Source organism: Pteropus medius, unplaced genomic scaffold (assembly GCF_902729225.1).
Source record: "Pteropus medius unplaced genomic scaffold, Ma_sr-lr_union100, whole genome shotgun sequence".
Lineage (NCBI taxonomy): Eukaryota > Metazoa > Chordata > Mammalia > Chiroptera > Pteropodidae > Pteropus > Pteropus medius.
The window spans coordinates 2641521-2666483 of record NW_024351546.1 but is presented as its reverse complement, the minus strand read 5'-3'; the positions used below and the strand labels follow the sequence as shown (position 1 = coordinate 2666483).

At 37.4% G+C, this 24963-nt stretch overlaps 1 protein-coding gene and 1 long non-coding RNA gene across 3 annotated transcripts in view; one reads left to right on the top strand and one right to left on the bottom strand.

Moving 5' to 3' along the window:
• Window positions 1-1339: 1339 nt before the first annotated feature.
• On the bottom strand, window positions 1340-4139 carry LOC120587004 (uncharacterized). Its single transcript, XR_005648851.1, has 2 exons — window positions 3687-4139; window positions 1340-3439 (listed from the first exon to the last, which is right to left on the bottom strand). It is a non-coding gene; the product is annotated as an uncharacterized LOC120587004 (long non-coding RNA).
• NAPB (NSF attachment protein beta) overlaps window positions 3294-24963 on the top strand; it is a 38364-nt gene continuing 16694 nt past the window's right edge. Inside the window, exons 1-5 of one of the 2 annotated variants that reach the window (XM_039843625.1) lie at window positions 3314-3447; window positions 20493-20572; window positions 22182-22298; window positions 24196-24242; window positions 24394-24471. In XM_039843625.1, the coding sequence (XP_039699559.1) occupies window positions 3350-3447; window positions 20493-20572; window positions 22182-22298; window positions 24196-24242; window positions 24394-24471 (420 nt within the window). In that variant the 5' untranslated portion in view covers window positions 3314-3349. Of the gene's footprint in view, window positions 3448-20492; window positions 20573-22181; window positions 22299-24195; window positions 24243-24393; window positions 24472-24963 lie in introns of both variants that reach the window. The other variant, XM_039843626.1, reaches the window with a different exon arrangement.

Here is a 24963-nt window from a genome sequence, read left to right as displayed (position 1 = left end):
GAGTCATCTAGGAGTAGGGAGCCTCGGCCAGCCCCCTTGTAGAGGGTCTGGGGAACAAATACCGTGATTACAGTATTTGTCTGCCCTCCACCTCACTCTGGGAAACATGTTGGCGAAATGCAGAAAGAACTCAGAGGGCATGGGAGATCCACAGATGGAGTTCACACAGGCCCGTGTTCTGGGGCAGCACAGAGAAGGGTATGAGTGTGATGCAGTACAGGGCAAACTTCCCTGAGTTGGTGGGGGAGACCAAGCCCTGCTCCAAGAGAAGAGGGTCCTTTGGCGGAGAGTGTAGAAAGAATTCAACACCCATGCCAAAGTGAGAGTCAAAAGGAGAGTTTATTATAAAAGAGGTAACACTCCACAGACAGAGTGTCATCTTCTCTCAGAAGCAGAGAGTGAGAGGGACCAAGAGAGACATGGAAAGACAGTGAGTAGGGGGCCAAGTGTTCAGGAAATTCAGTTTATATATCATTCTTTAGTTCCTGTTAGTTATTGTTTAAAAGACTTTGTTAACCCATTTCCTTTGATATGGACATACAGTGAGGAAGGGAAGAGTAAGTAGCATGAAAAGGTAAGGATATGCAGAATGAAAGGCCTGCTGGCAGTTCCCAGGCTTTAATCCACAGGTTCTCCATGGTTTTAGCCATAGGGAATGACTCTTGGTTCCTGTTTTCCCTTCACAGGTATAGAGAATGGGTTGTTAGTAATCCAGCAGAAATCTTCCTTTGTTCTGAAGGTGTCCTGGCCTGGCTGCAAGGCTGATCAGCTTATTGCAGTCTCTGATTGTGGTTTGATTAACATTTTAATTCTCTTGCCTCCTCCCTACATTAAGTGGAGCTGGGGGGGAAAGGGTGGGGGGCTGAATGAGTGATTGATCCAGCACAGGGAGATTTCCCTCTGTCTTAATTCTCTGAAAAGAGTTGCTAGTTTTTCACTTTTTTGTCCATTTATTTTAGGGATTGAGAAAGGGAGATTCTATGATCTGGCTTCATTTCATTTTCATTTCCTTATTCAGAAATCCTGAGCAAGTCTCTTCCTTCATGGATTGCTCATCTGTTCCTCTAGTCAGTTCTCACTCTGAAAGGTCTGTGCCTCTGCCCTGCCACCTCCACTCACCTAGCCTCTAGGAGAAGGAAACACTCATTCTAGACAACAATTAAGGTTTGGAGCTTTTCTCCCACTTGGATGTGGATTAGGGGAAGGGTAGGAATGCCTATAGGTGCTCTGTGAGAAAAAAGAGAATGGGTGTAATACCCAGAAACATTAAACTCCTACAACTGTTGTGTAAAACTCTCAAAACCAGTCCAGCAAAAAAACAAGCAGTAACTCAGAGAGATAGGAGAACTCAGATTTACTACATGGGCTCCCAGAGGATCTAGTGTTCTGAAGATCTGGGTAGTGTGCTCAGTGGCAACATTCCTTATATACAAGGATTTTACATAAGCTGATTAGTCAGTTTGAACTCAAACCATTACAAATGGTGGGAGTTGCTATGCAAATTGCAAGTAGTAACATTGGAGAAGGGTGGGAGTTGTTATAGGTAAACAGCGAATACAAATTGTTACAGGAAGCGGGACCTGCCAAGGTACAAGGTGCTACAAAAGGCAGGGGCAGTTACATTTACAAGTCTACAAGTTGAGTAAAGTGCAAGTGAGCTCTTGCATGAGCTCTGCATACAGCAAGCATATTTACAGAAGCAGAACAAAGGGCTGATTAGCTTTTTGATGTAAATTACTCAAATTTCCTCTTCACAACTTTTAATTGCAAGTACTAGTTTAGAGGAGGCAGTCCATTCTACCTCCTGTACAGCTGACTACAGATTTGAGAATCGAGAATTGTAAGCTTTAGAATAGTTGTGGAGAATCTTTTTAAAATGTACACTTCCCAACTCTAGGAGATACTGATACAAAAAGCTAGTGGCTTAGGAATCAGTATTTCTTGAACATCCTTTAGTTTTGGCATTGAGCCAGGTTTGGGAACTGCTTTAATTAACTGATGCTGCACTTCAGAGTTTGAGTTGGCTCTTTTCATTATATCCCCATATACTGCTCTGCTTTTCAAATGCTTATGTCCACTTTTCAGTTTTCCTCTTTACTCCTGCATTTACAACCACCTCCAATTCCTGCTCCTCTTCCCCCATCTTGCTCCAAAAGCAATTAAGTTAGAATAATGCATATAGTAATACTAAATAAACTCTGCCTGGAAAGCTGAGATTTCCTTCTATCTCTAGAGTGTCCTGCAATGCATGAACACTGACGTTTGCTTTAGTTATCTTTCCTTCTAGGAGTTTGGCCCTTCTTGCCTTGTTCTGTAAAGGCAGACTACATTTTCTAAGATACATTTTGTGTGCCAGTACCCACAGTGTACTTATTAATAGTTTAAAATTGTCACAAGTTCTCATTTGGCAGTAATTTTTATATGTGCTTCACCACCTCTGCTTTAGCATTGCCAAATGTGAATGGTCTGAACTTTATATTAAAAAATAACTCCCTCTGGGCAGTCCTGGAAATCTTTGGCACAGGGTAGCATCTGTCTATGGATACTTCTAGGAAATTAGATTTCCTGGCAGGTGGGAATTGTGTCCCAGGAGACCGACCCCCTATGGCCAGTATCATGTAAAGGATAAGAGAGCTCAATGGCTAACATTCATTGAAAAGAATTCTGTCAATAAAAAGTGGATTATACATATCGCTTATAACCAAGGAAGAGAGGACCAACAGAAGGTTGCAAAATGAGGAAACTAAAAAATAACTGAATTATATTTGGGAAAATTATACATTCTTAAACTTCTTGCTCTGGAGATAAAAATGGCTCTCTCAGGTGTTGCTGGTGGGTGGGCGCATGGATGGGTATTACACAGTTCATGAAGTTGTTTTCTGTGGTTGCATTAGATTCCCTCTTGCGGAACTCGCCGGTAGGTTGAGCATTCCATTCTGTTAGCCCGTTTCCTCATCCATCCTATTGCCATGTGTCAGTCATGCTGAGCAGGAATTCCTGAACCAACGTGATGCTGAGTGTTTGAAGTTATCTTTACCAGAAGCCACGGACCATTTTCCGTTTCCTGCACACTTAAACGATTAAAGTTCACCTTGGCCTAGGGCGCCCACCCTGAAACCCCGGGTTCTGGCAGTCGACCAGTTGGGTCCCCATCCCGCCCGGCTCTGAGCCCTGCTGGGAACTGTAGTTGACGCGCTGTGCATTACCGCCGCCCAGTCGGAGCCCGGCACTACCACTCCCGGCAAGCCGCGCGCGCCGCTCCTGCGCTCCCCGCCTTGCGAGGGGAGAGCGAAGGCGCAGAAGGCGCGCGTCCACTGCTGAGGAGACTGTGGCGGTGGCTGCTGGCGACATGGACAACGCGGGGAAGGAGCGTGAGGCAGTCCAGCTGATGGCGGAGGCCGAGAAGCGAGTCAAGGCCTCCCACTCCTTCCTCCGAGGGCTGTTTGGGTAAGCGTCAGACCGCGTGTGTCCTGAGGGAGTCTCCGTCCCGGGTACCCTTCCCGGCCAGCCGTCCCCACTCTTCCCTCGGGGCCTTCCAAAGCTCACCAGAGATCCCCTAGGGACCCCAGACCTTCCCACAGTGCGATCTCTAAAACCCCAGAGCGCCCCAAGGGTCCTTATTTCCCACGCACTCTCCAGGGCCCCCAGACCGTCCCCGCCACACATACTGCCCTCTCCATGCCTACCCCCTCGGGCACGGCGCTGTCCTCGCGTTGGTACGGGGGTCCCTTGGCCTCCCCGGTCGACTGCCACCCGGGGCGTGCGTAGGCCCTCACAGCATTGGCGAGACTGATTTGCTCATTTCACCATGGTTGAACCCACGGAGCTCGAGAGGTCTGTGTCGGGTCGGCGTGAGGCGGCGGGGCAGTAGCGGAAGGACCGGGGAGGCGGGTCCTGGGACCGCTGGCTCGCGCGTCTGGGGCGAGTCCAGCTGGGCGTTGGGCCCCGCGGAAGAGCAGAGGGCTGCAGCGCCGGAATTCCAGCGTTCATATGTCCACTTGCCTTGCGCCAAGTGGACGTTTAATAAATATTCGTTGGATAAACGAATACTTTTTCTCAGCATAATATTTTTCCTTCACTAGAGATTGATGTAGTAATAGCAAGGCCTCCTGTTTGATTACGGATAAGTCAGCGTCTTTGGGGAATCCCTTTAATTTCCTGTAATTCTTTCATTCTCTCCTAGGGAAGGTCTTAAATTTGGACTTCCCAAAAAGCAGACTCTGCACTGACAGTTTTTGGAATAATTATGGGCGGTCGAATATGAATGATTCAGCTGTTTAGGATGAGAGAAGCAGAAATTTCGTGGTGGTGGTTTTTCCTTTTGAAAATGAAAGATCCTCTACCGACACCAAGAGCATATTTTTATTCTTGAGAAAGACAAGTAGCCCATACTTAACCATTGCATTATTAGACGTGGTTTTATTTCTGTACAAATTCAGTTTGGTATCTGCTTGTTTTGTCACTTTCATTTTTTTGGTTATAATGTTTTCTCGTTGTTGACACATTTCCAGGAAGTGCTTAAATGCTGGTTTTAATGCAATGCCCTGTAATAGTATGGGATGCAAAGATATATGAAGATATGGGTTCCTGTCTTCAAGAACCTCTCAGAGGGCATTTATCCCAGCTGGGTTTTAAATTTCTCATGTGATATGTAGTTTGAAATATAGCAATGAATTTGTACATTTGTTCCCCTTTAAAAGTTACTACAGTACATAAGGAGCATTGCCTAATACTTGATGCTAACACTAAATAATACCTCCTTTCTCTGATTCAGAAAGTGTTTAAAATTTATTCAGATAAAATTTAATGCCATAGCATCTCATACCAGGAGATGATTTCATGTCAGCATATTTCAAGTCAGGCAGGATGTCCTTCCCTGGAAAAGAATTTGTAATAGGCAGAAGATAAAAGCATTATAGCATTTGAGGCTTGTTTCAGGGGAACACACTGCTTTTTGTGAAGAGGTGCTGCACTATTGTTTTTGTGAAATTGGGCCAAATCTTGAGCCAGTAAGCCTAAAAAGATTTTGAAAAGCCTTTTTGTTTTTAAGGAAATATCTTTTCTCACCTTGACAGTTGATCACCTATTTCATTGACAGGTCACATAGGAAAATACCATTTGTAAAACATTTAGGTCTTCCTCAGTTTCAGTACATACTAAAACGCAGATTGAACTTTAAAAAAAATTAAGCTCGGATTTAGAGACGGGTAGTATAGTATTATAGTATAAGAAATATATATGTGGTCTACAGCCTGATCCTGTCTGATCTCAGAAGCTAAGCAAAGTCGGGCCTGGTTAGTACTTGGATGGGAGAACACCCAGGAAGACCAGGTGCTGTAGGCATTAAAAAAATAAATAAATAAATAATAAGAGATCGTAAGCTGACAAGGTCCTTGCAGTGTGTGTGGTCAACCAAAGGTTGCCTCTGCTTAAAAAAAAATACATGTATATATGTATGTGTGTGTGTGTATTTCTTGTATATTTCTTATGTACTGATATAAGAAATAGAATAACATATATTGGATAGTTATTTTGTACATTATGTAACATTACATATGACCTGTGATAATAAATATAGCTCTAGTTCTCTCATTTACTAATATGGTGACTGGCCAAGTAAATCATACTTGGAGCTTGTTTTTTCAGCTTTCAAATGAACAAAGGGAAAGAATCTACTTTTCAGAATTGTAAGAATTGAATGAGGTGTTGGAATGCTTACTAGGCTGCACAGAGCTACATTACTCTTAATTATAATCATTTGTTTTCAAATTGCAGTGTCACGTTACAGTATGTATATCAAATAATAAACTATTACCAGCTTGAGTTTTTCCATTTTCATTTTTGCAGTGTTCACCATACATTCTCTTATTCTTGTGAGCCCTGTGAGGTGCAAACTTTTTTATAAGAGGTAGGGAGGACCCAGTGGTGGTATGTGACTCTAGAATGTAAGCTCCTGGGGAGTCTGTCTTATATTATGAAACAGTACCTCATCCAGCATGTGGCATGCAGGAGACACTTAGTGAATATTGGTAGATAGAATTAATGTATGAATGCTAATACTGATTTTTTTTTTTTTGCTCTTGTCTAGTTTTGTAGAGCAAAGGCAGCAACATGAAGGGGAGTTCATATCATTTTCTTCTTTATTTTACTTAAATATCTGTTTATTATAAATGTAGTAGCTACATATGGTAGAAAAATGCAGAGTACAGAGGGTTTCAGTTGAAAAGCAGAATTTTCCCTGAGTTTTTCCTCTTCTAAATATTACTCCCTAGAAATAACTGTTTTTAACTTTCTTTTTAATTCTTCTAATGGTTACCACTATAATTCTGAATGATTTTAGAATACTTTTGTGTCCTGACTTACTAATTTTAGACAGTATCTATAGATTCTGCTAAAAATGAATAATTTAACATAGCTTACATGACCTTGCATTTTTTTCTTACTGATTTTACTTGGTTAATTCCCAATTTCTAAATATTGACCTTTATATGTAAATAACATTTAAACCTGTAACTCTACCTTTAAATTTTTTTCAAAAATTTCCCTATTTCTGTGGGTTATAGAGTGGCTATGGATATATTGTTCAAACTGGGATATTTTTGAGATGCCAAGAAAATGAATATAAACCAGGAGTGCCCGTGCAACCAAGATGCAGGGTCATCCTAGTTATAGGATACTTTATAATATGTTCTTATGCTTTCAACTTTGTATTCATTTGATTAGATGATAAAATCAATAAAGCTTTTGTACCTTCACAGAATTTTCAGTGACTGATACTTAGAGTTCACAATAAGGAAACTTGGTAAGAATTTGAAAACATTAGCCATATCCATATTTAAATACAGCTTATTACAAGTAATAGTAATTTAATTAAAAGCTAACAAATTAATAGACCAGTACTTTCTTGGATTCAAGTTTATATTTTTTCATGGTCAGGAGGTATCTGTCAATTCCTGTTTTAATTAGGGGTTGAATGAAGAGTTGTATTTTGAAGGCCTTGTCAATATCTATGGAGTTAAACCCGGTTTTTCTCCTTGGTTATTAATATGTTAATTAATAGATATCCTCATACTGAACTGTCCTTGCATTCATTGAATAAACGCTCTGGATTATAATGTATTTCTTTTAATGGGCTATTGATTTTGTTTTTAAATATTTTATTTCTGATTCTTCTGTTTACAATTCTTTTGTGTATAGACTTTATCATATTGAACTATTAATGTTACAGGTGCTTCATAAAAAGAATACAGACGTTTTTCTTTTTCCCTGTGCTTTGGTTTTTGAAGGTTTAAGTATGTAAACCAAAATTAATTTTTAGAGTGTACTAAAGAATAGAAAGCATTTATTCGAGCAAAAGGAGCTGCAGTCCTGGAGACACAGATTCAGGTAGCAACCTAAATTGTGCTCCAACGAGACATAGGGGAGGCCAGTCTTTTGTAGGAAAAGTTCCCACCCAAGTTCCCAATTTTATGCAAACGAGGTTTCCAAATAGTGCAGTTTTGATTGGTCTAAATGTTGCAGTTCTGATTGGTCAGTATACAGTTTAAGTCTTTCTGTTTGGGGTTGTGGGGGGTATGTGGTAGTCCATTGGTTGAAAGACCAAACCAGAGTTTCCCTGCAGTGGTTGACTCTGGTGGTGTAAACAGGCAGGGAGATAGTACTGGAGGTTGAAAGCTCAATCTGTGGCTTTTCCCAAAAGGCAGAGTGTGTGAGAGGTCTCTGTCAGCAATAGCTACTAGACTCTGGTTATGAATTTGGGCCCCGTTAACCATGAGGAGTCCATTTTGGCAAATGTGTTTCTCTTGGGGATTCACAAGTAGAATACTTTCACAGTAAAACTATCTTGGGCTTTTGGCTGGGTGTTTCCTTGGTAATTTATTTTTTCCCCCTCTGGAATTTGTAATATTTAAACTTTCTATCTTTACCGAGGTCAGTTTTAGATAATTGTATTTTCCTAGGAAATTATCATTTCATCCAGGTTTAAAATTTATTTGCAGAAATGTAAAGTGGTCTTTTATGACTTTTAAAAATGTTCATTATTTCAGTAATTATTTCCCTCTTGTCACTTCTTTCTCTTGTGTTTGTGCCTTTTCTCTTTTTTCTTGATGCTTTTGATGTTAAGGATCCATGTGCCCTTGAGAAGAAAGTGGATTTTCTTATATCAGAGTGTATGACTTGATAGGGATCCTTAAGATCTAGTTATTGATTATGTTGTCTAGGTCTTTCACATCTGTTTATTTTTTGTCCACTAACTTGCTTTGAACTAAAAGAATATATAGATATCTCCTTTTATAAGTATATTTGTCTGCTTGCATCTCTTGTAGTTTTTGCTTTATAAAGGTGGCCACTGTTTTGGTATATAGATAGTCACAATATAATTTCATTACGCATTGCGTCTTTAGCAGTATGAAGTGAATTTCTTTATCTCATTTGATACTTTTGAGCCCAAATTCTACCTTGACTGATACTAGGGTAGCAATCCCTGCTTTCTTGTTTGCCTGCTTTAGGACTGTATTTCCTAAGTGGATTATACATTCTACCTGTTACCATGTGACCTGTGCTGCCTAGTTCTAGGGGCGAGGCGGGGGGCGGTGTATTTCCCCTCCGTATTGAATCTTTCTTGGCCAATGACTGACTAAAGGAATGAGAGTGGAAGGGATGCTCAGTCTATCTGAGCATAAGCTGCAGTGGCCATCCCAAACTTCTGCCATGGGTTTTTTTCCCTCAGTCATAAGAAGAGTGCATTCCAGATAGGGGCTACATTCCAGGACAGAGAAAGATGACCCATAGAGAAAGAACCATCAGAGTCATAGCCAGACAACAATAATAGGTAAAGTGAGCAAGAGAGAAAGAAGCCTTTAAGAGATTTGGCAGTGATTGTTGCAGTAGATCTAACAAAGGCTGGTTGATATATTTGGTATACTTTTGACCATCTCTTTATCTTTGGCCTTTCATAATAGCATTATTTTAGTTGTATCTCTCCTATTGAGCACAGAGTTGGGTTTTGTTTTGTGAACAAATCTAAAAATCTTCAGTCCATTTACATTATTGATATGACAGATACATGATTGTTTATTCTGACATCCTGCTTTGTTATACATATTATGTATTTATATTTATTATGTATTATGTTTTATTTGTAATTTTTCTTCATGTGATCTCTTCTTTGCTTTTTATTTAGGAAATTTTATAGTTTTGTTTTACTGGTTACCTTTATACTATGAATCTCTTTCAATACCCTTAGCTTCATTTCCTTACTTAGGCATCTAGTACTTGTTTGTCTGCTCTGAGAAACACCCATTACCATTACCCATGTGCCAGTCAGTGAGGGTGTTCTACTTTCCCTTTCTCCAGGGGGTGTGTGTAGGGGAGGGGGAGTTCATTTATTTAGACTTCATCAGAACAAATGTTTCCATATTTTTCTACCCATGTTTGTACTTTTTTTAGTCTTAGATCTATAATAAAATATATTCAGTACTGCTACCACTGTTTTTTTAAACTGATGTTTCCTAGTGCAGTATTCCTTAAGCTGTTGCTTCTATCAGTGGTACCTAATGGATGGCGTGGCTGGCTATATAACCTTTGGCTCACACTTTTTTTTTCCTTTGAATTTCTTGGAATATGTTGTTCCTCTGTTGTCTTGTTTTATATGATGCTGTTGTAGTCTACTGCTAATGTTCTTACTAATGTTCTTTCTTTTGTAAGTGACTTTGCCTTTTTGCCTGTAAACCCAGAGATTTCCTTTCTTTATGAAATCGAAGGTCTTTACTAGGCAGTGTTTCCCAGTAGACCATTCTGGGTCAGTTTTCTCAGTACATGGTAAGCTCTTTCAGTATTTAGATTCAGGTCTTCTTTTGCTTCCATAAATTTTTCTGAGATTGCAGTTTTAAATATTGTTTCATTTTTTCCCCCTGACTCCAATTACATGGATATCAGCTCTTTGCCTATCCTTTATATCACTTTTTCTCTGACCCTTTTCCCTCCTTTAGTTAATTTTAATTCTCTTGGCTGTTTTCATTTTTTCTCCTCAGTGTCAGTAGAATCTGTTCTCCCCTCAGGTATGTTATAACTAAAATTTCATTTCTAAGATGATTTCGTCTTCTAGAATTTGAAACAAGTTCATCGTCTTTTTTTTTTTTTTTTTTTGGTCCACGTAGGAGGTGAAAAACTTAACCTTTTCCTCTGTTCCCCTAGGTTCTTCACCTGGGGCCCTGCAAATTAGACCAACAAAATACATATTAACAAGAAAAAAGTTTGTTAAACATATACGGGGGGGTTAGAACTGAGGCTTATATAGCATCTTAACAAATAACAAATTTGTAGAGCAGTGTAAAGTCAAAAGGTTTTTGGCTTCCAAGGACAGCACACTGAGAAACAAATGAATAAAGTTTGTTTGTGCAGGTCCATCTTGGTGGCACTGGCACCAAGTTTCCATTTTCTTCACGGCTGTAAATCTTCACCAGAAGAGGGGATTTATGTCAGTCCTCATTTCTCAGAAGTTTTTGCTTTTAGTCAGATAGGCGAGGCTCTGAGAAGGTGTCTTTCTGCATCTGTTGATTCTCATTTGCCTTCAGCTCAAAATAATCCTTATATCAAAGTGGCATATTTTGGGGTGGCATACTCTGGTCCCTTGCATGCTCTTCCATTCTGAGTTTTGAATTTCAGACTTATGATATAGTTTCACATAAGTAAATGTTTGTTTAATAATAGTTAAATAATATGGAATTGTTTTCCTCTGCCTCTGGTTGTTTTGGGGAACATAGTTTTGTTAGTGGCAAAGTTTTTATCCTTATGCTGGGTGGTAACATTGAACTTAAAAATAAAACAACCAGTTATTTTACCAGCAAAATCGGTTTATTCAGAAATATCAGAGAATTGCAATTTAGGACAAGCAAGCTATGGCAAAACTATAGACCAATCTGGAGAAAAAAGGAGAAGGGCTTGCTTTGATTAAATTTTAGGAGGAAATTGTGGGGGGTCGTTCCAAACAGAAATTCATTGGAGTAAAATAAGATTGAGCTTTTTGGTGGTTTTTCATTGACTGCAGGTAGTGGTTAGTATTTTGTTCCTGGGCTAGGAGGGAACTTCTTCTTTATTAAAAAAGTAGGAGATAAATTCCCATGTGATTAATGTCCTTCCTTGTGAAAATAATTATTCTTTCTTTCTGCTGGTTATTCAGGCTATAAAGAGTGGTAGATGGGTGACATGTTCCCCCTTTAGGGCTTCCTGACTCCATTTTAAATGAGCTTTTCTATATTTTCACAAGGAAAAACCAAGATTTTAGATTATTTGAGGATTAATTGGTTTTTAAAAGAAAAATGACTTGTCTGTATGTAGATGTCATCTGAGCTCTTTGAAATAATAGGCTATACTCTTCCCAGGCTGATACCCGCCCCCAGCCCCCAAACACCTAAATAGAAATAAACAGGATGAAATAGTGAATACAGGCAAGGACTTGCGGGCTGGACACAAGACGCAGCTCCACTATTCACTGGTGTCTGGTGGAACGTGTGGCTCTGGCCCAGCTTCCTCAGTAGAACATGAGGTGGGGGTGGAGGATCAGACACTCAGATTTTTTCTAGACCTGAAGTTTAATAGTTTTCCCTCAGCATTCTGATATCCTCATGGGCAGGAACTTTCTTTTCTTAATGTTTTCTGGCACACACTAATCTTAATGAGCAATTCTTGAATAAACATAGTCAAGAAGAGGAGGGAATCAACTTTGCTCCTGGAATAGTTGGATAAGGGAAGGGTCAGCTGGGGCTGCGTGGTGATGGGGCTGGTGCTGGTAGTTCTTATGTAGGCTGGTCAGTTTTCTTTCATGTTGGAAAAGGTGTTTTCTTCTTCAAGGAGACCGTAATACCAAAAAATAGTCAATTTGGCTCAACTTAGTTTTCTTAATGTTAGGTTAGTGTCGTGCATGTACATGTATCACTTTATAATGTAGATTTCCTCACAGAAACTTGTTTCTGTTTTCCAGGATCTTCTACCTCACTATGGGATCTCTGGATAGCAATCAACTGAATTATTTGAATGTGAATTCTGAATATTAGTCCTTAACCCATTTCCTTTTTAGAAAAAGAAAAGTGCAGCTCGCTGCCAGCATTAATTTAACATCATGTGTAGTGATTCTGTATTTTCTAGGATTTGACATTTTCAGTGATGAAAGATTACTATATTTTATAAATAGAAATACCACTACTAAAAACAGTGCTATAACTAGAATGATGTCATTTGTTTTCAAAGACTATGATATACTAGAGTGATGCGAAAATAATAATAAAAGAGATAATTCATGCAAACTTTGTGGGTAGGATTAGGACTGTAATCCGTGGGTTATCTCACAGTAAATGCTGCAACCGCAAGCGCTGCCTTGCAAGTATTCTTGAGGCCAACGGGAAATGGCTTAAAACATAAAAATTAACTTTCATTCATATAAAACATAGTAGGCATTTGGAATAATTGCAAAAGTAAATTTTTTCATAAGTTTTAAATTATGTTCTGTTTATGACAAGTGAGTTTCTCTAGTACTTTTGAAATAAGAATACTTCTGTTTTAGGAGAAGTGAGAATCTTGAGTCTAGCATGATTCATTTAATATTTTTATAAAGATCACTAAACTTGAAGTCAGGTGTCTGCTCCACCACTGACCTTGGCTGGATGACTTTGGGCAAACCATTGACCTCCAGATACAGATTTCTCTTCTGTATAGTGGATACAGTGTCTTTCATGGTTGTTGTAATAATGAAAATGACATAACATCTGGAAATACCCAGCATAAAACCTGGCATAATGTAGGCGTTCTATCATTCCTAGCTAAATCTGTCTCTGAAAATAATAGGATAAAGTACATTTTAATTAAGCTAGTTTTATTTAGAAACTCTTAATAAGAATGATTGCACTATAATTTCCGTTAAAGCTTCCTGTTACACTTTTGAAAAACAAGACACAAAGTGGTAAGCCTTTGTTAGCTCCAAGGAGCTATGACTAAGATTGAAGACTTTCTCATGTTAGGAATTTTTCATTGTAGAAATTAGCTAATTTCTTTTAATATGTTGATTTGAAGTGGAAGAAAAGGAACATGAAGTTGTGAGAGAAGGCTTTGCTTATTCTTATATTTCGTTTTTGATGTGCCTTGTTGCCATTCTGTCATTTGCTGTGTGACATAGCCCCCAAAGGTTATTTTGTTTATTTGTTTTTTATATGTGTGTATATAATATATACTCACTCACATATATAAACAATTTCACATACCATAAAATTTACCCATTTAAAGTGTAGAATTCATTCACTTTTATCATAGTCACAGAACTGTGCAGCCATTACAACAATCAATTTTAGAACGTAATATCCCCCCCAAAAATTCTATGCTCTTACATTCCTATTTGTTTGTTTGTTCGTTCCCCAACAATCCCACTCTAGGCAACCACTAATCTGTTTTCTGTCTCTATGGATTTGCCTATTCTATACTTATATGTAAATGGAATCATACATTATATGCTCTCTTGTGATTGGCTTCTTTCACTTAATGTTTTCAAGGCTCATCCATGTTGTATCATGTATCAAGACTTCATTCCTTTTTATTGTCTAATAATATTTTATTGAGTGTATATACCACATTTTATTTGTCAGTTTATCAGTTGATGGACATTTGGGTTGTTTCTACTTTTAGGCTATTAATGAATAATGCTACTTGTGAACATTTGTATACAAATTTTTTTTTTGTGGACGTTATGTCTCATTTCTCTTGTGTGTATACCTAGGAGTGGAATTGCTGGGTCACATTGTAAGTCTGAGTTTAACCTTTTGAGTAACAGCAGAACTGTTTTCCAAAGTGGCTACACTATTTTATATTCATACTAGTGATAAATGAGGTTTGTAATTTCTCCTTGTCCTTGTTAACACTTGTTCTTATCTGTTTTTGATTCTGGTCATCCCAGTGGGAATGAAGTAGTGTCTCATATGTGGTTTTGATTTGTATTTTTCTGATGGCTAATGATGTTGAGCATTTTCTCATGTGCTTATTGTCTATTCGTATATATTCTTTGGAGAAATGTCTACTTAGATCTTTTACTTATTTTTCATTGGGTTATTAGTCTTTTTATTATTGAGCTGTACAAGTTCGTTATATATTCTGGATACAGATCCCTTATTAGGCATGATGTGCAAATACCGCTAAAGCATTTTATTCCTTCAATACATGAAGGTAATTATAATGATCATCTTGCTTAAGTACATACTCTGTATCAAGCCCCACTATGGCAACTATATATGGATTATTTCCTTTTTATTTTCTTTTTTTGTAAATTTAAGTGCCTTTTATTTTTTCTCCTTTATTATTAAGTTTATTTGGGTAATATTGGTTAATAGAATTATATAATTTCCAGGTGTACATTATAATTTGACATCTGTATATTCTATTGTGTGTTTACCACCCAAAATCCAGTTTCCTTCAGTTATCATATATTTGATCCTCTTTACCCTCTTCCCCCATCCTACCCTCTTATAGTCCATATGTCTCTGTTCATATGTTGCTTTTAGGTGAATATCCCATATATAAGTGATATCATGTGATTTTCAACTTTTTTAGTCTGACTTATTTCGCTTAGCTTGATTATCTTGAGGTCCATCCGGGTTGTTGCAAATGGCAGTATTTCCTTTCTTCTGATGTGTCAGTAATATTCCATTGTATATCTGTACCACCGTTTCTTTATTCAATCATCTATCGTAAGACACTTTGGTTGCTTCCATGTCCTAGCCACTGTGAATAATGCTGCTGTGAACATCAGTGTGCAAATATCTTTTCGAATATGGGTTTTTGAATCTTTGTGGTAAATACCCAGTAGAGAGATTACTGGATCATATGGTACATCAAGTCTTAGTTTTTTGAGGAACCTCCATACTGTTTTCCATAGTGGCTGTAGCAATTTGCAGTCCCACCAGTAGTGTGTGAGGGTTCCTTTCTCTCTGCATCCTCTCCAACATTTGTTATTACTTGTCCTCTTGATTATAGCTATTCTAACAGATGTGAGATGGTATCTCGTTGTGGCATTGATTTGCATTTCCCTAATAGCTAGCAATATTGAGCATCTTTTCATATGTTTGTAGGCCATTTGTATGTTCTCTAGGGAGAAGTGTCTGTTCAGGTCCACTGCCTATTTTTTGATTGGATTGTTTCTTTTTTTGTTATTGAGTTGAAGGAGTTCTTTGTATATTTTGGATATTAGGCCCTTATTGGAGATGTTGCTTGCAAATATATTTTCCCATTTGGATGGTTGTCTCTTTACCTTGTGACGATTTCTTTTGCTGAGCCAGAAGCTTTTTAGTTTGATATGGTCACGTCCATTTATTTTAGCATTTACTTCCCTTGCCTTTGAAGTCAAATTCGTAAAATCCCCTTTAAGTCCAAAGTCCTTGAGTTTCGTTCCTATGTTTTCTTGTTTCAGGTCTTATATTCAGGTCTTTTAATCTATTTCGTGTTAATTTTGGTGTGTGGTGATAGACAACAGTCTCGATTCATTCGTTTGCATGTAGCTTTTTTAGTTTTCCCGGCACCATTTATTGAAGAGGCTTTCCTTTCTCCACTGTATGTTTTTAGCTTTTTTGTCAAAAATTATTTGCCCATATAAATATAGGTTTACTTCTGGCCTCTCGATTCTGTTCCACTGGCCCATGTGTCTGTTTTGCTGCCAGTACCATGCCATTTAGATAACTGTCACTTTGTAGAATAATTTGAAGTTGGGCAGAGGGATGCCTCCAGCCTCGTTCTTTTTTCTCAGGAAGGCTTTGGCATTTCGGAGTCTTTTGTGCTTCCATACAAATCTAATGATTTTTTTGTTCTATTTCTTTAAAAAATGCTGATGGGATTTTGATGGGGATTGCATTAAATCTGTATAATGCTTTAGGTAATATAGTCATTTTAAATATGTTGATTCTTCCAATCCAAGAACAGGAATATATTTCCATTTCTTTGTAACTTCTTCGATTTCTTTTAATAGGGTCTTGTAGTTTTCATTATAAAGCTCCTTCACAAGGTTTCATTAAATTTATTCCTAGGTATTTTATTCTTTTGTTGCAATTGCAAAAGGAATTATTTTTTCCACTTCTTTTTCTGACACTTCATTATTAGAGTATAGAAACGCTATGGCTTTTTGAACGTTGATTTTGGATCCAGAGACTTTACTGTATTTGCTTATTGTTTCTAGTAGTGTTTTTGTGGAATCTTTAGCATTTTCTGTATAGAGAATCATGTCATTCACAAATAGTTACAGTTTGACTTCTTCGTTTCTTATATCTTTTATATCTTTCTCTTGTCTGATTGCACTCGCTAGGACCTCCAATGTTATATTGATTAAGAGTGGCGATAGTGGACAGCCTTGCCTTGTTCCTGAATTTAGAGGGAAGGTTTTTAGTTTTTCACCATTTAAGTATAATGTTGGCTGAGGGTTTGTCATATATGGCCTTTATTTGTTAAGGTACTTTCCTTCTATACCGATTTTATTAAGATTTTGATCATAAATGGATGCTGTATCTTGTCGAAGGCTTTTCCTGCATCTATTGATATGATCATATGATTAATTTTTTTTAAATGTTTTTATGTGGTGTATCACATGAATCAATTTGCGTATGTTGAACAATCCCTGTGCCTCTGGGATGAAGCTGACTTGATCGTGGTGTATAATCTTTTTAATATGTTGCTGTATTCGGTTCGCTAGTATCTTATTTAGGATTTTAGCATCTGTGTTCATGAGAGATATCTGTCTATAGTTTTCTTTTATTGTGTTATCTTTACCAGATTTTGGTATCAGAGTAATATTGGCCTCATAAAATAAGTTGGGAAGTATTGCCTCCTCTTCGATTTTTTGGAAGAGTTTGAGGAGGATAAGTATTAAATCTTCTTTGAATGTTTGGTAGAATTCACTAGTGAAGCCATCTGGTCCTGGACTTTTACTTTTTGGTAGTTTTTTTTAACAGTTGTTCCCATTTCCATACTGCTGATTGGTCTATTTAGATTTTCCAGATCTTCTTGATTCAGTCTAGGAAGGTTGTATTTTTCTAAGTACTGGTCAATTTTTAGGTTATTAAATTTGTTATTATATACTCTTTCATAGTATTCTTGCATGATCCTTTTTTATTTATGCAATGTCAGTCATAACTCCCCCCCCACCCCACCCCCCGCTTCATCCTTGATTTTGTTTGTGTCCTTTCTCTTTTTTCTTTAGTGAGTCTAGCCAGGGGGTTGTCAATTTTATTAACCTTCTCAAAGAACCAGCTCTTTGTTGCATTTATTTTTTATTTATTTTGTTGTTGTTTGTTTGTTTGTTTGTTTGTTTTCACTATCATTTATTTTGGCTATAATTTTGATTATTTCTTTCCGTTGCTAACTTTAGGCTTCATTTGTTCTTCTTTTTCTAATTTTTTAAGATGAAGCGTTAGGTTGTTTATTTGAGCTCGTTTTTGTTTTTGGAGATAGGCCTGTAATGATATGAACTTTCCTCTTATGACTGTTTTTGTCATGTCCCAAAAGTTTTGGTACATTATACTATCATTATCCTTCATTTCTATGTATCTCTTGATCTTTTTTTTTTTCTTCTTTGAGCCAATTATTCTTCAATAGCATGTTGTTAATCTTCATATATTTGTGGTTCTTCCTGCTTTCTTTTTGCAATTGATCTCTAGTTTCAAAGCATTATGAGGAGAGAATATGGTTGGTATGATTTCAACTCTCATATTTGTTGAGGCTATCTCTGTGTCCCAGTATGTGGTCGATTCTTAAGAATGTTCCATGCGCACTAGAGAAGAATGTTAAAGCAACTGTATGGGAATGGAAGGCTCTGTAAATGTCAGTTATGTCCAGTTGGTCTAATGTGTCATTTAAAGATGTTATTTCCTTATTGATTTTCTGTTTGGATGAACTGTCCAAATCCAACAGTGGGGTGTTTAGGTCCCCTACTATGATAGTGTTTTGATCTGTTTCTCCCTTTAGTTTTGTTAGTAATTGCTTTACATATTTCAGGGCTCCCTGATTGGGAGCATAGATATTAATAAGTGTTATGTCTTCTTGGTGCATGATTCCCTTTATCATTATGAAATGTCCCTCAGTATCTTTCTTTACTTTTTTTATTTGATGTCTATTTTGTCTTATATTAGTACCACTATTCCCGCTTTTCTCCGAATGCCATTTTCTTGAAATATCATTTTCTACCCTTTCACTTTGAGTCTATATTTGTCTTTGGAGCTGAGATGTGTCTCCTGGAGGCAGCATATGGTTGAGTTTTGTTTTTGGATCCATTCTGCGACTCTGTGCCTTTTTATTGGTGAGTTCAGTCCATTTAACTTTAGGTTGATTATTGAAATATGAGGTCTTCTTATAACCATTTTATCTTTTGCTTTCTGTTAGCTCGGTGTTTCCATTGCTTTCTTGTCCTTCTGTTTCTATTTTCTTGATTCTGGTTGGCTTTTATGGATTTTCCCTCTGGTTTTTCTTGTTTTATGTTATATGCTTCAGTTCTGAATCTTTGGTGTGTGGTTACCATTATGGATATGTAAAGGATAATTATATATATATATATATACAGCTGTCCATTTTCTTCTGCGCGTGCCTTATCTCCATTCCTCTTTGCAAATTTGAATCTTTGAATCCTCTTTTCAGTCATTTTTATCTCAATTTGTCCCTATGTATGCTGAACATTCATTGCTATCTTGTAATGGCAATTCTTTTCTTATTATTTAAGCTTATAAGGCCCTGTTCTTAGTAGGAGTTGCACTCCTTTGCTTTTATTTGCTTGATAGTCAGTTTACTCCTAATTATGGTTTTTGTTTTTGTTTTTTCTGTCATTTTGTTTTAGGTAAGCTGACCTCTTTCAGTATTTCCTGTAGTGCAGGCCTTGTAGAGGAGAATTTCCTCAATTTTTGTATGTCTTTTGTCTTTCTCGTTGATTTTTGATCATTTGAATGCAGTGTGTCTTGGTGAAGGCCTTTTGGGGTTGAGATAATTGGGTGTTCTGTTGGCTTCTTGAATTCCAAGCTCCAGCTCATTCCTTAGATTTGGGAAATTCTCATCAGCTATTTGTCTGAAAATGCTTTCTAGTCCCTGCTCCTTTTCCTTGCCTTCAATAATGCCCATTTTTCTTAAGCTTTCTCTCCTGATGGTATCAGCTAGTTCTTGAATTTCTCTTTCATTATTTTTCAGTTTTCAGTTTTTCTCTTTTTCATTCTGGTGTATTTCTAGATTTCTGTCTTGATATCACCGATCCTTTCCTCTATTTGGTCGACTCAATTTCCCAAGCTTGCTATTTCATTTTTCAATTCTTGCTGTGTGTTCTTCTTCTCCAGAAGTTCTCATTGGTCCCTTTTGAGGGTTTCAGTCTCCTTGCTCTGCTCATCTAGTTGTTTTTTCAATTTCTGAAATTGTTGATATGACTCATTTCAGAACTCTCTGAGTTTTTCAGAAGTACCATCCTGAATTCTCTGTCATTTAAATTGCATATTTCTGTGTGTGGAAGCTTATTTCCTGGAGATTTTTCTCTTTCTTTCTGAGCTGCCTTGTCACCTTGGTTGTTCGTGGTGTTTAATGGACTATTTCTGTGCCTGAGCATTAATGGAAATGTATTCTACTTTTTTCCAAGAAAGAAGATTTATTATATAAATGTCTTTAACCTATTGCAAAGAAGTCGCTCTTCTTTTGGTTTCTAGTAGATGGTGTCTAAGCCTCTTGGATCCCTACTTTATATAAAGCCTTAATAATGCCTTTTTTTCCCCCTTGTAGATGTTTTATCATGCTCGTTACTCTCAGTTTCAGTCCCTGTCAGTGTTAGTAACAGTTTGGGTAGTGTTTGCTCAGAATCCCCTGGGGATCTGCAGTGTTCAGTCTCGGAGGATATGAGGGTTTGGGTTGCAGCTCAACCTCAGTTTTGCCACCGGGCCAGTAAAAATCAACTGTTTTTTCTCTGCCCCTTCCACACTAGGGAAGGGCTTGTTCCTTGCCAGAGCTGACAGATAATATAGCCATGGAACGGCGTAGTGCTTTTTTATATGCTCTTTCTTCAGGTTTTGTTCTTATTTTTAAGTCTAAATAAACATAGTGCTAAACTCTTGGATATTAACAGGGTAAAGATGTCTTTATCCTTCCAGTTTTAATCTTTGAAAAATGTACTTCTGATTTCTCAGACCGATATAAACTTAGTTTTCATGCATGGGAAGGACTCTGGTTAAGAGTGAAGCTTCTGAGGTCAACCACATCTGTATTTGAGTTTCAGTTCTGTGGCATCCTTGCTGTGTGACCTTGGGCTAGTTACTTTTGTATGCCTTAGTTTCCTCATCTGGAAAACGAGAATAAGAGTATCCTCTTTGAGCAGCTGTTTAGATTCTGTACTGCTTATCTAGCACATAGTGTATGTGCTCGTTAAATATTTATTATTTGAGGGAAGGAGGCTTAGGGACGTGGATGGTTGTTATAGTTAAATTTAATCTTATTTTTTAAATTTTTCTCAGAGGAAATACAAGAATAGAAGAGGCTTGTGAAATGTATACTAGAGCTGCAAATATGTTCAAGATGGCTAAAAATTGGAGTGGTATGTATACAGTTTTTGTTTGCTTTTCAGGCAGATAACTTTAAAATTATTTTGAAGGAGGAAATGACTGTCTGTTGTCCCCTTAGAGAATAAGACTATTGGCCCTGAGACAGATGTAAGCACTGAATAAATAGTGGCTACTGTGGACTGAGAATAAAAGACCTTGATTTAGTAAATGAAGTGGAAATCATTACATAAAATTTAAACAGAGACTGGATTTGTTCTAGTTTCTATAAACCGCCTCATACAGTAGGCACAAAGTAATTAAAAAGAGTTAAAATTACTTGCAATTAAGAAGAGTCATTTTTGCTTCTTCCTAATGTGCTCAAGTAAATTCATTGCCATAAAAAATGAAAGTTGTAGTAAAACACAATGAAAACAAGTAGGATAAATAGAAATGCCTGCTTTTCTTTTCCTAAAATTGGTTGAGAACTTCTACCCATTCCTTACACAGAACAATTCTGAAAAATTTTTTTAATACCAAAGGTTTTGTGATATTCTTAATTGTGCTTTTTCTAGTAGAACAAATTCTTCCCCTCCTTTCCTGTTAGTATTGACTTCCCTATTCCAGATCTTCCTGAACTGTGTTTGCAGAGGCCTTTGTGCTCTCCAGTCTATGGTGCTCAGTTTTTGAGGCATGGCCACGGTACTCTCTCTGAACTGAGTAACCCATGATGTAGATTCCTCCTCGTCCAGGTTCCTCATGTTAACATTTAAAGCCTTCCTGAACTGGCCTGACAGCATCTTCAGTCTTGATGTCTCCTGCACCTGCACTTTCATTCCTCCTCCTGGGCAGCATAGGCTTGTCATTGACCTAGTTCCAGCCCTTCAAGCATTTGTTCCTTTGCCATGCTAGGAACTCCTCTGCTAGGGATTCCTTCCCTCATTCTTTTTTGCTACTCTGTAATTCATGGTCCCTACTCCAAAACCTTTTCTGAAAAAATTTTCTGCAAAAATCTTTCATGTTGTGCTGTGTCCCAATGGAGACTTGGGCAGCACCCCGTAACCAAACCCATCTGTGATTCTGCAGGGAAGTGTATGAGTTCGGCTAAGTGGGATACAGACAAATTAAACCTCATGTAAATTTCAGTCAGATTTTGTCATAAACTTAAGAAAAAACTTTGAATTTCGAAATTATAGGCCTAATTTTCACTCTTTGAGAAACTTATTTTGTCCACAAAGCATTCATTAGCAATTTCTTCAACAGTCACAGCTAAGTCCAATGAACACTGTAAAACAGATGGGCCTCAGTGTTTTACTTTTCTTGAAACATTAGTAGCTTGAATCTGCCAGCTAATGTTTAGTATACTCTAGGGAACAGAACTGAACAGCCTGGGACTAGGCTGTTGCTATTGAATGAGGCTTATTGCTCAGTGGCCACTTGGGAGGTCTCCTGTGATTGAGAGAAGCTTTTATCACTGTTTGACTTGATTCTGGATATTTTTATGTACACCTAAGATGCACTTGATCACATTTACATGTGCTTCCGTCTGGAATGCTTTTCATTAGGATGGGGATTTCTAGGAGCAGGTCTAGCACTTAGGGCATGGGCCGTTCTTTGTGGATACTTGTTCCTCTGTGTTTAATTGTAGTAATTTATCTTCCTCAGCTGCAGGAAATGCATTTTGTCAGGCAGCCAAGCTCCATATGCAGCTTCAGAGCAAACACGATTCTGCTACCAGCTTTGTGGATGCTGGGAATGCTTACAAAAAGGCAGACCCTCAAGGTAAGACGCACCTCTGTTTAGGCATACCTTTTTCACAAGTTTCACTGCTGGACTTTTTGAGTCCTGGTAAAAATAATTTTTCATAATTTGAGATAATAGAAATTTCGATAACTTTAGGAATTTTTCTTTAATCATTTGGAGCTTTAATGAGGAGAAGATATATTAAATTTATCCTTACTGTTTAGTTGGTCAACACAATTTTCTTAAACTCCATTTATATTGCAATTATTGTATTTTGGAGAATTTTTGGAAATTAGCTTTAATTTTATCTAAGACTTCTTATGTCCTAGTTTTATGAATATGTATGTTGCTTATTAAAGGCAACGCTGCTGTTCCCTCATTCCTAAATATTTTAAGACCTAATTTGTGGGAGATTGTAATATCTGCTAATTAAAAACAACTTATTCACACAGTATTCATCTGATTTTTTAAAGTGTTTTTCAAAGTTTGTTATGAGGAAAGAATGAACTTGGGTATTTTGCAGATATTATTTCTTTTTTAGTTAGAAAAGTGCACATTTAGTGATTAAAAGCATTAATTTCTTCCTTCTCATATATGCACTGGTAGCAATGGAGTCTTTTTTTCTTTCAGCAGTTCATTTTAACATAGAAATCCCAGATCTTATGACTATATCATACAGAGATAAGATATTTCAAAGGCTTTTGTATAGAGATTAATCACAGTTTATTTCCAAAAGTAAAAGACTTAACACGGCCTAAATGAGCAGTAAGATGAGAATAGTAAAGTTGTAAATACATCGATATTTTAGACTATGATAGAGACATTGCATTTTTTCCTGGTTTTAGAGACTCTTCAGTGACCTGGTAAATGTTCACTTGGTAAGTAAAGAAACACATGAGAATTGAGATCTCAAATTCATTTTAAAAAAATATCTGCACATAGGAATGCATCTAGAAATACTGGAATGAAAAGCGTATCAAATACTAAGAGTGGGTTTGAGTCAGATTATAGGCAGCACTTTTAAAACTGTAACAGTGAATCCACATTTCTTATGTAGCTTAGGAAGAAATCGCTTTTAAATAATTTTTGTTATCTACTTTATAATTCTTTAGTCAGGCCTTTTTACTCTGCTGCCTCTTTTAAACCAAAAGCAATAAACATGGAGCTGTTACACATATGCTGGAATTATAAACACCACCATTTTGTGATAAGAAATGTATTGGCTCACTGTTTTAGAAAATTAATATATTTTATTAGCATTGTCACTTATTAGATTTTTTTCTTCCTTTTGTATATATGTTAGTATACCTAAAGTTAGCATCTTTAACATTTTACAGAATGTTGACTTTGCTTAGGAGTTGTCTGAACAGGAATTTCAAGTGCTTTTAATTTTGGCTACATGAGTCTCTTGAAATCATCTTTCTTGTGAAGTACTGTCTTCCAAAATGAATATCTATATCTATATATCTAGATGTATAGATATAGATATAGATCTATATATAGGTATATATCTGTAGATCTATAGATATAGATATAGATATATACACCCACACACACATAATATCACTGAAGAATACATTTACATTTGTGTTTTAGCAAATGTAGTTGATCAGTGTTGATGTCAACCCCCGTTTGTTGTCTTTACAATTCAGTCTTTTTCCTGGATGAAGTCCTCACTGTCAAGTTAACAGTAACTGAGCCAATACCACTCCAGCTCCAATTCCTTAAGTTGCACTACTACTGCTATGGACAGAGCACACTGAGGGATCTGGACTTGGGTGTGATTTGTGTTTGATCCTCATTAACTAACCCACCCACCCTTTGCCCCAAATGGGACCTCCTTAACATTTTGGTAGCAGCCAGGAAGATCAGCTCACCTGAACTCTCTTTGACTGAATGGATTTTTCATTGTTTTTCTTAAATGCCTGCGCTTCAGAGGCTATCAACTGCTTAAATGCAGCCATCGACATTTACACAGACATGGTAAGACATTGCCTTGCTTGAGTGGCTGTGGGGTGGACTCCTTAACATGGCTTAGAGTTGTATTCTTTTTTTTTTTTAATCCTGTTTCCAAACTCATTGATGTTAAAATAGGTAAAACAGGAATGTGACTCTATTTTTTGTTTTCCCTCAGGGAAGGTTTACAATCGCAGCCAAGCACCACATTACCATTGCTGAGATTTATGAAACTGAACTTGTAGACATTGAGAAGGTAAGCAGTGGATTCAGTTTTTCATAAACTTAGTGTGAAGCAGGTAGTTGAAGAGAAGGAGCCCTTTCTTCTTCCAGCGGAGTTGAGTTGAGTGTAGTATAGTGATTATACATAGCTTCACATGGAGGTTTTAGGGGCCTGACAGCTAAGGAGTAAGATGGGCTGTTTTCCTATAGTTGAGTGTCTGAGACAAGAGCTAGTTAAGATTTACTCGCTGTTTCCACTCTGTGTGATTCATGTCAGGAGAATCTTCATCTCTTTTGCTGAGGCCTCTGCGGCCCTGTGATGGAAGCTTAAGTACTGTGGGCATTTGCACACCTTTATCTTCAGGCCTTGACCCTGGGGAAGAAGGTAGGTGAACACCAACATGCCACACATCTGATTCACTCAAGTCTGGCTTTCTAAACTGGTTTATAAGACATACCTCAGATATATTGCAGTTTTAGTTCTAGACCACCACAATAAGATGAATATTGCAAAAAAGTGAGTCAC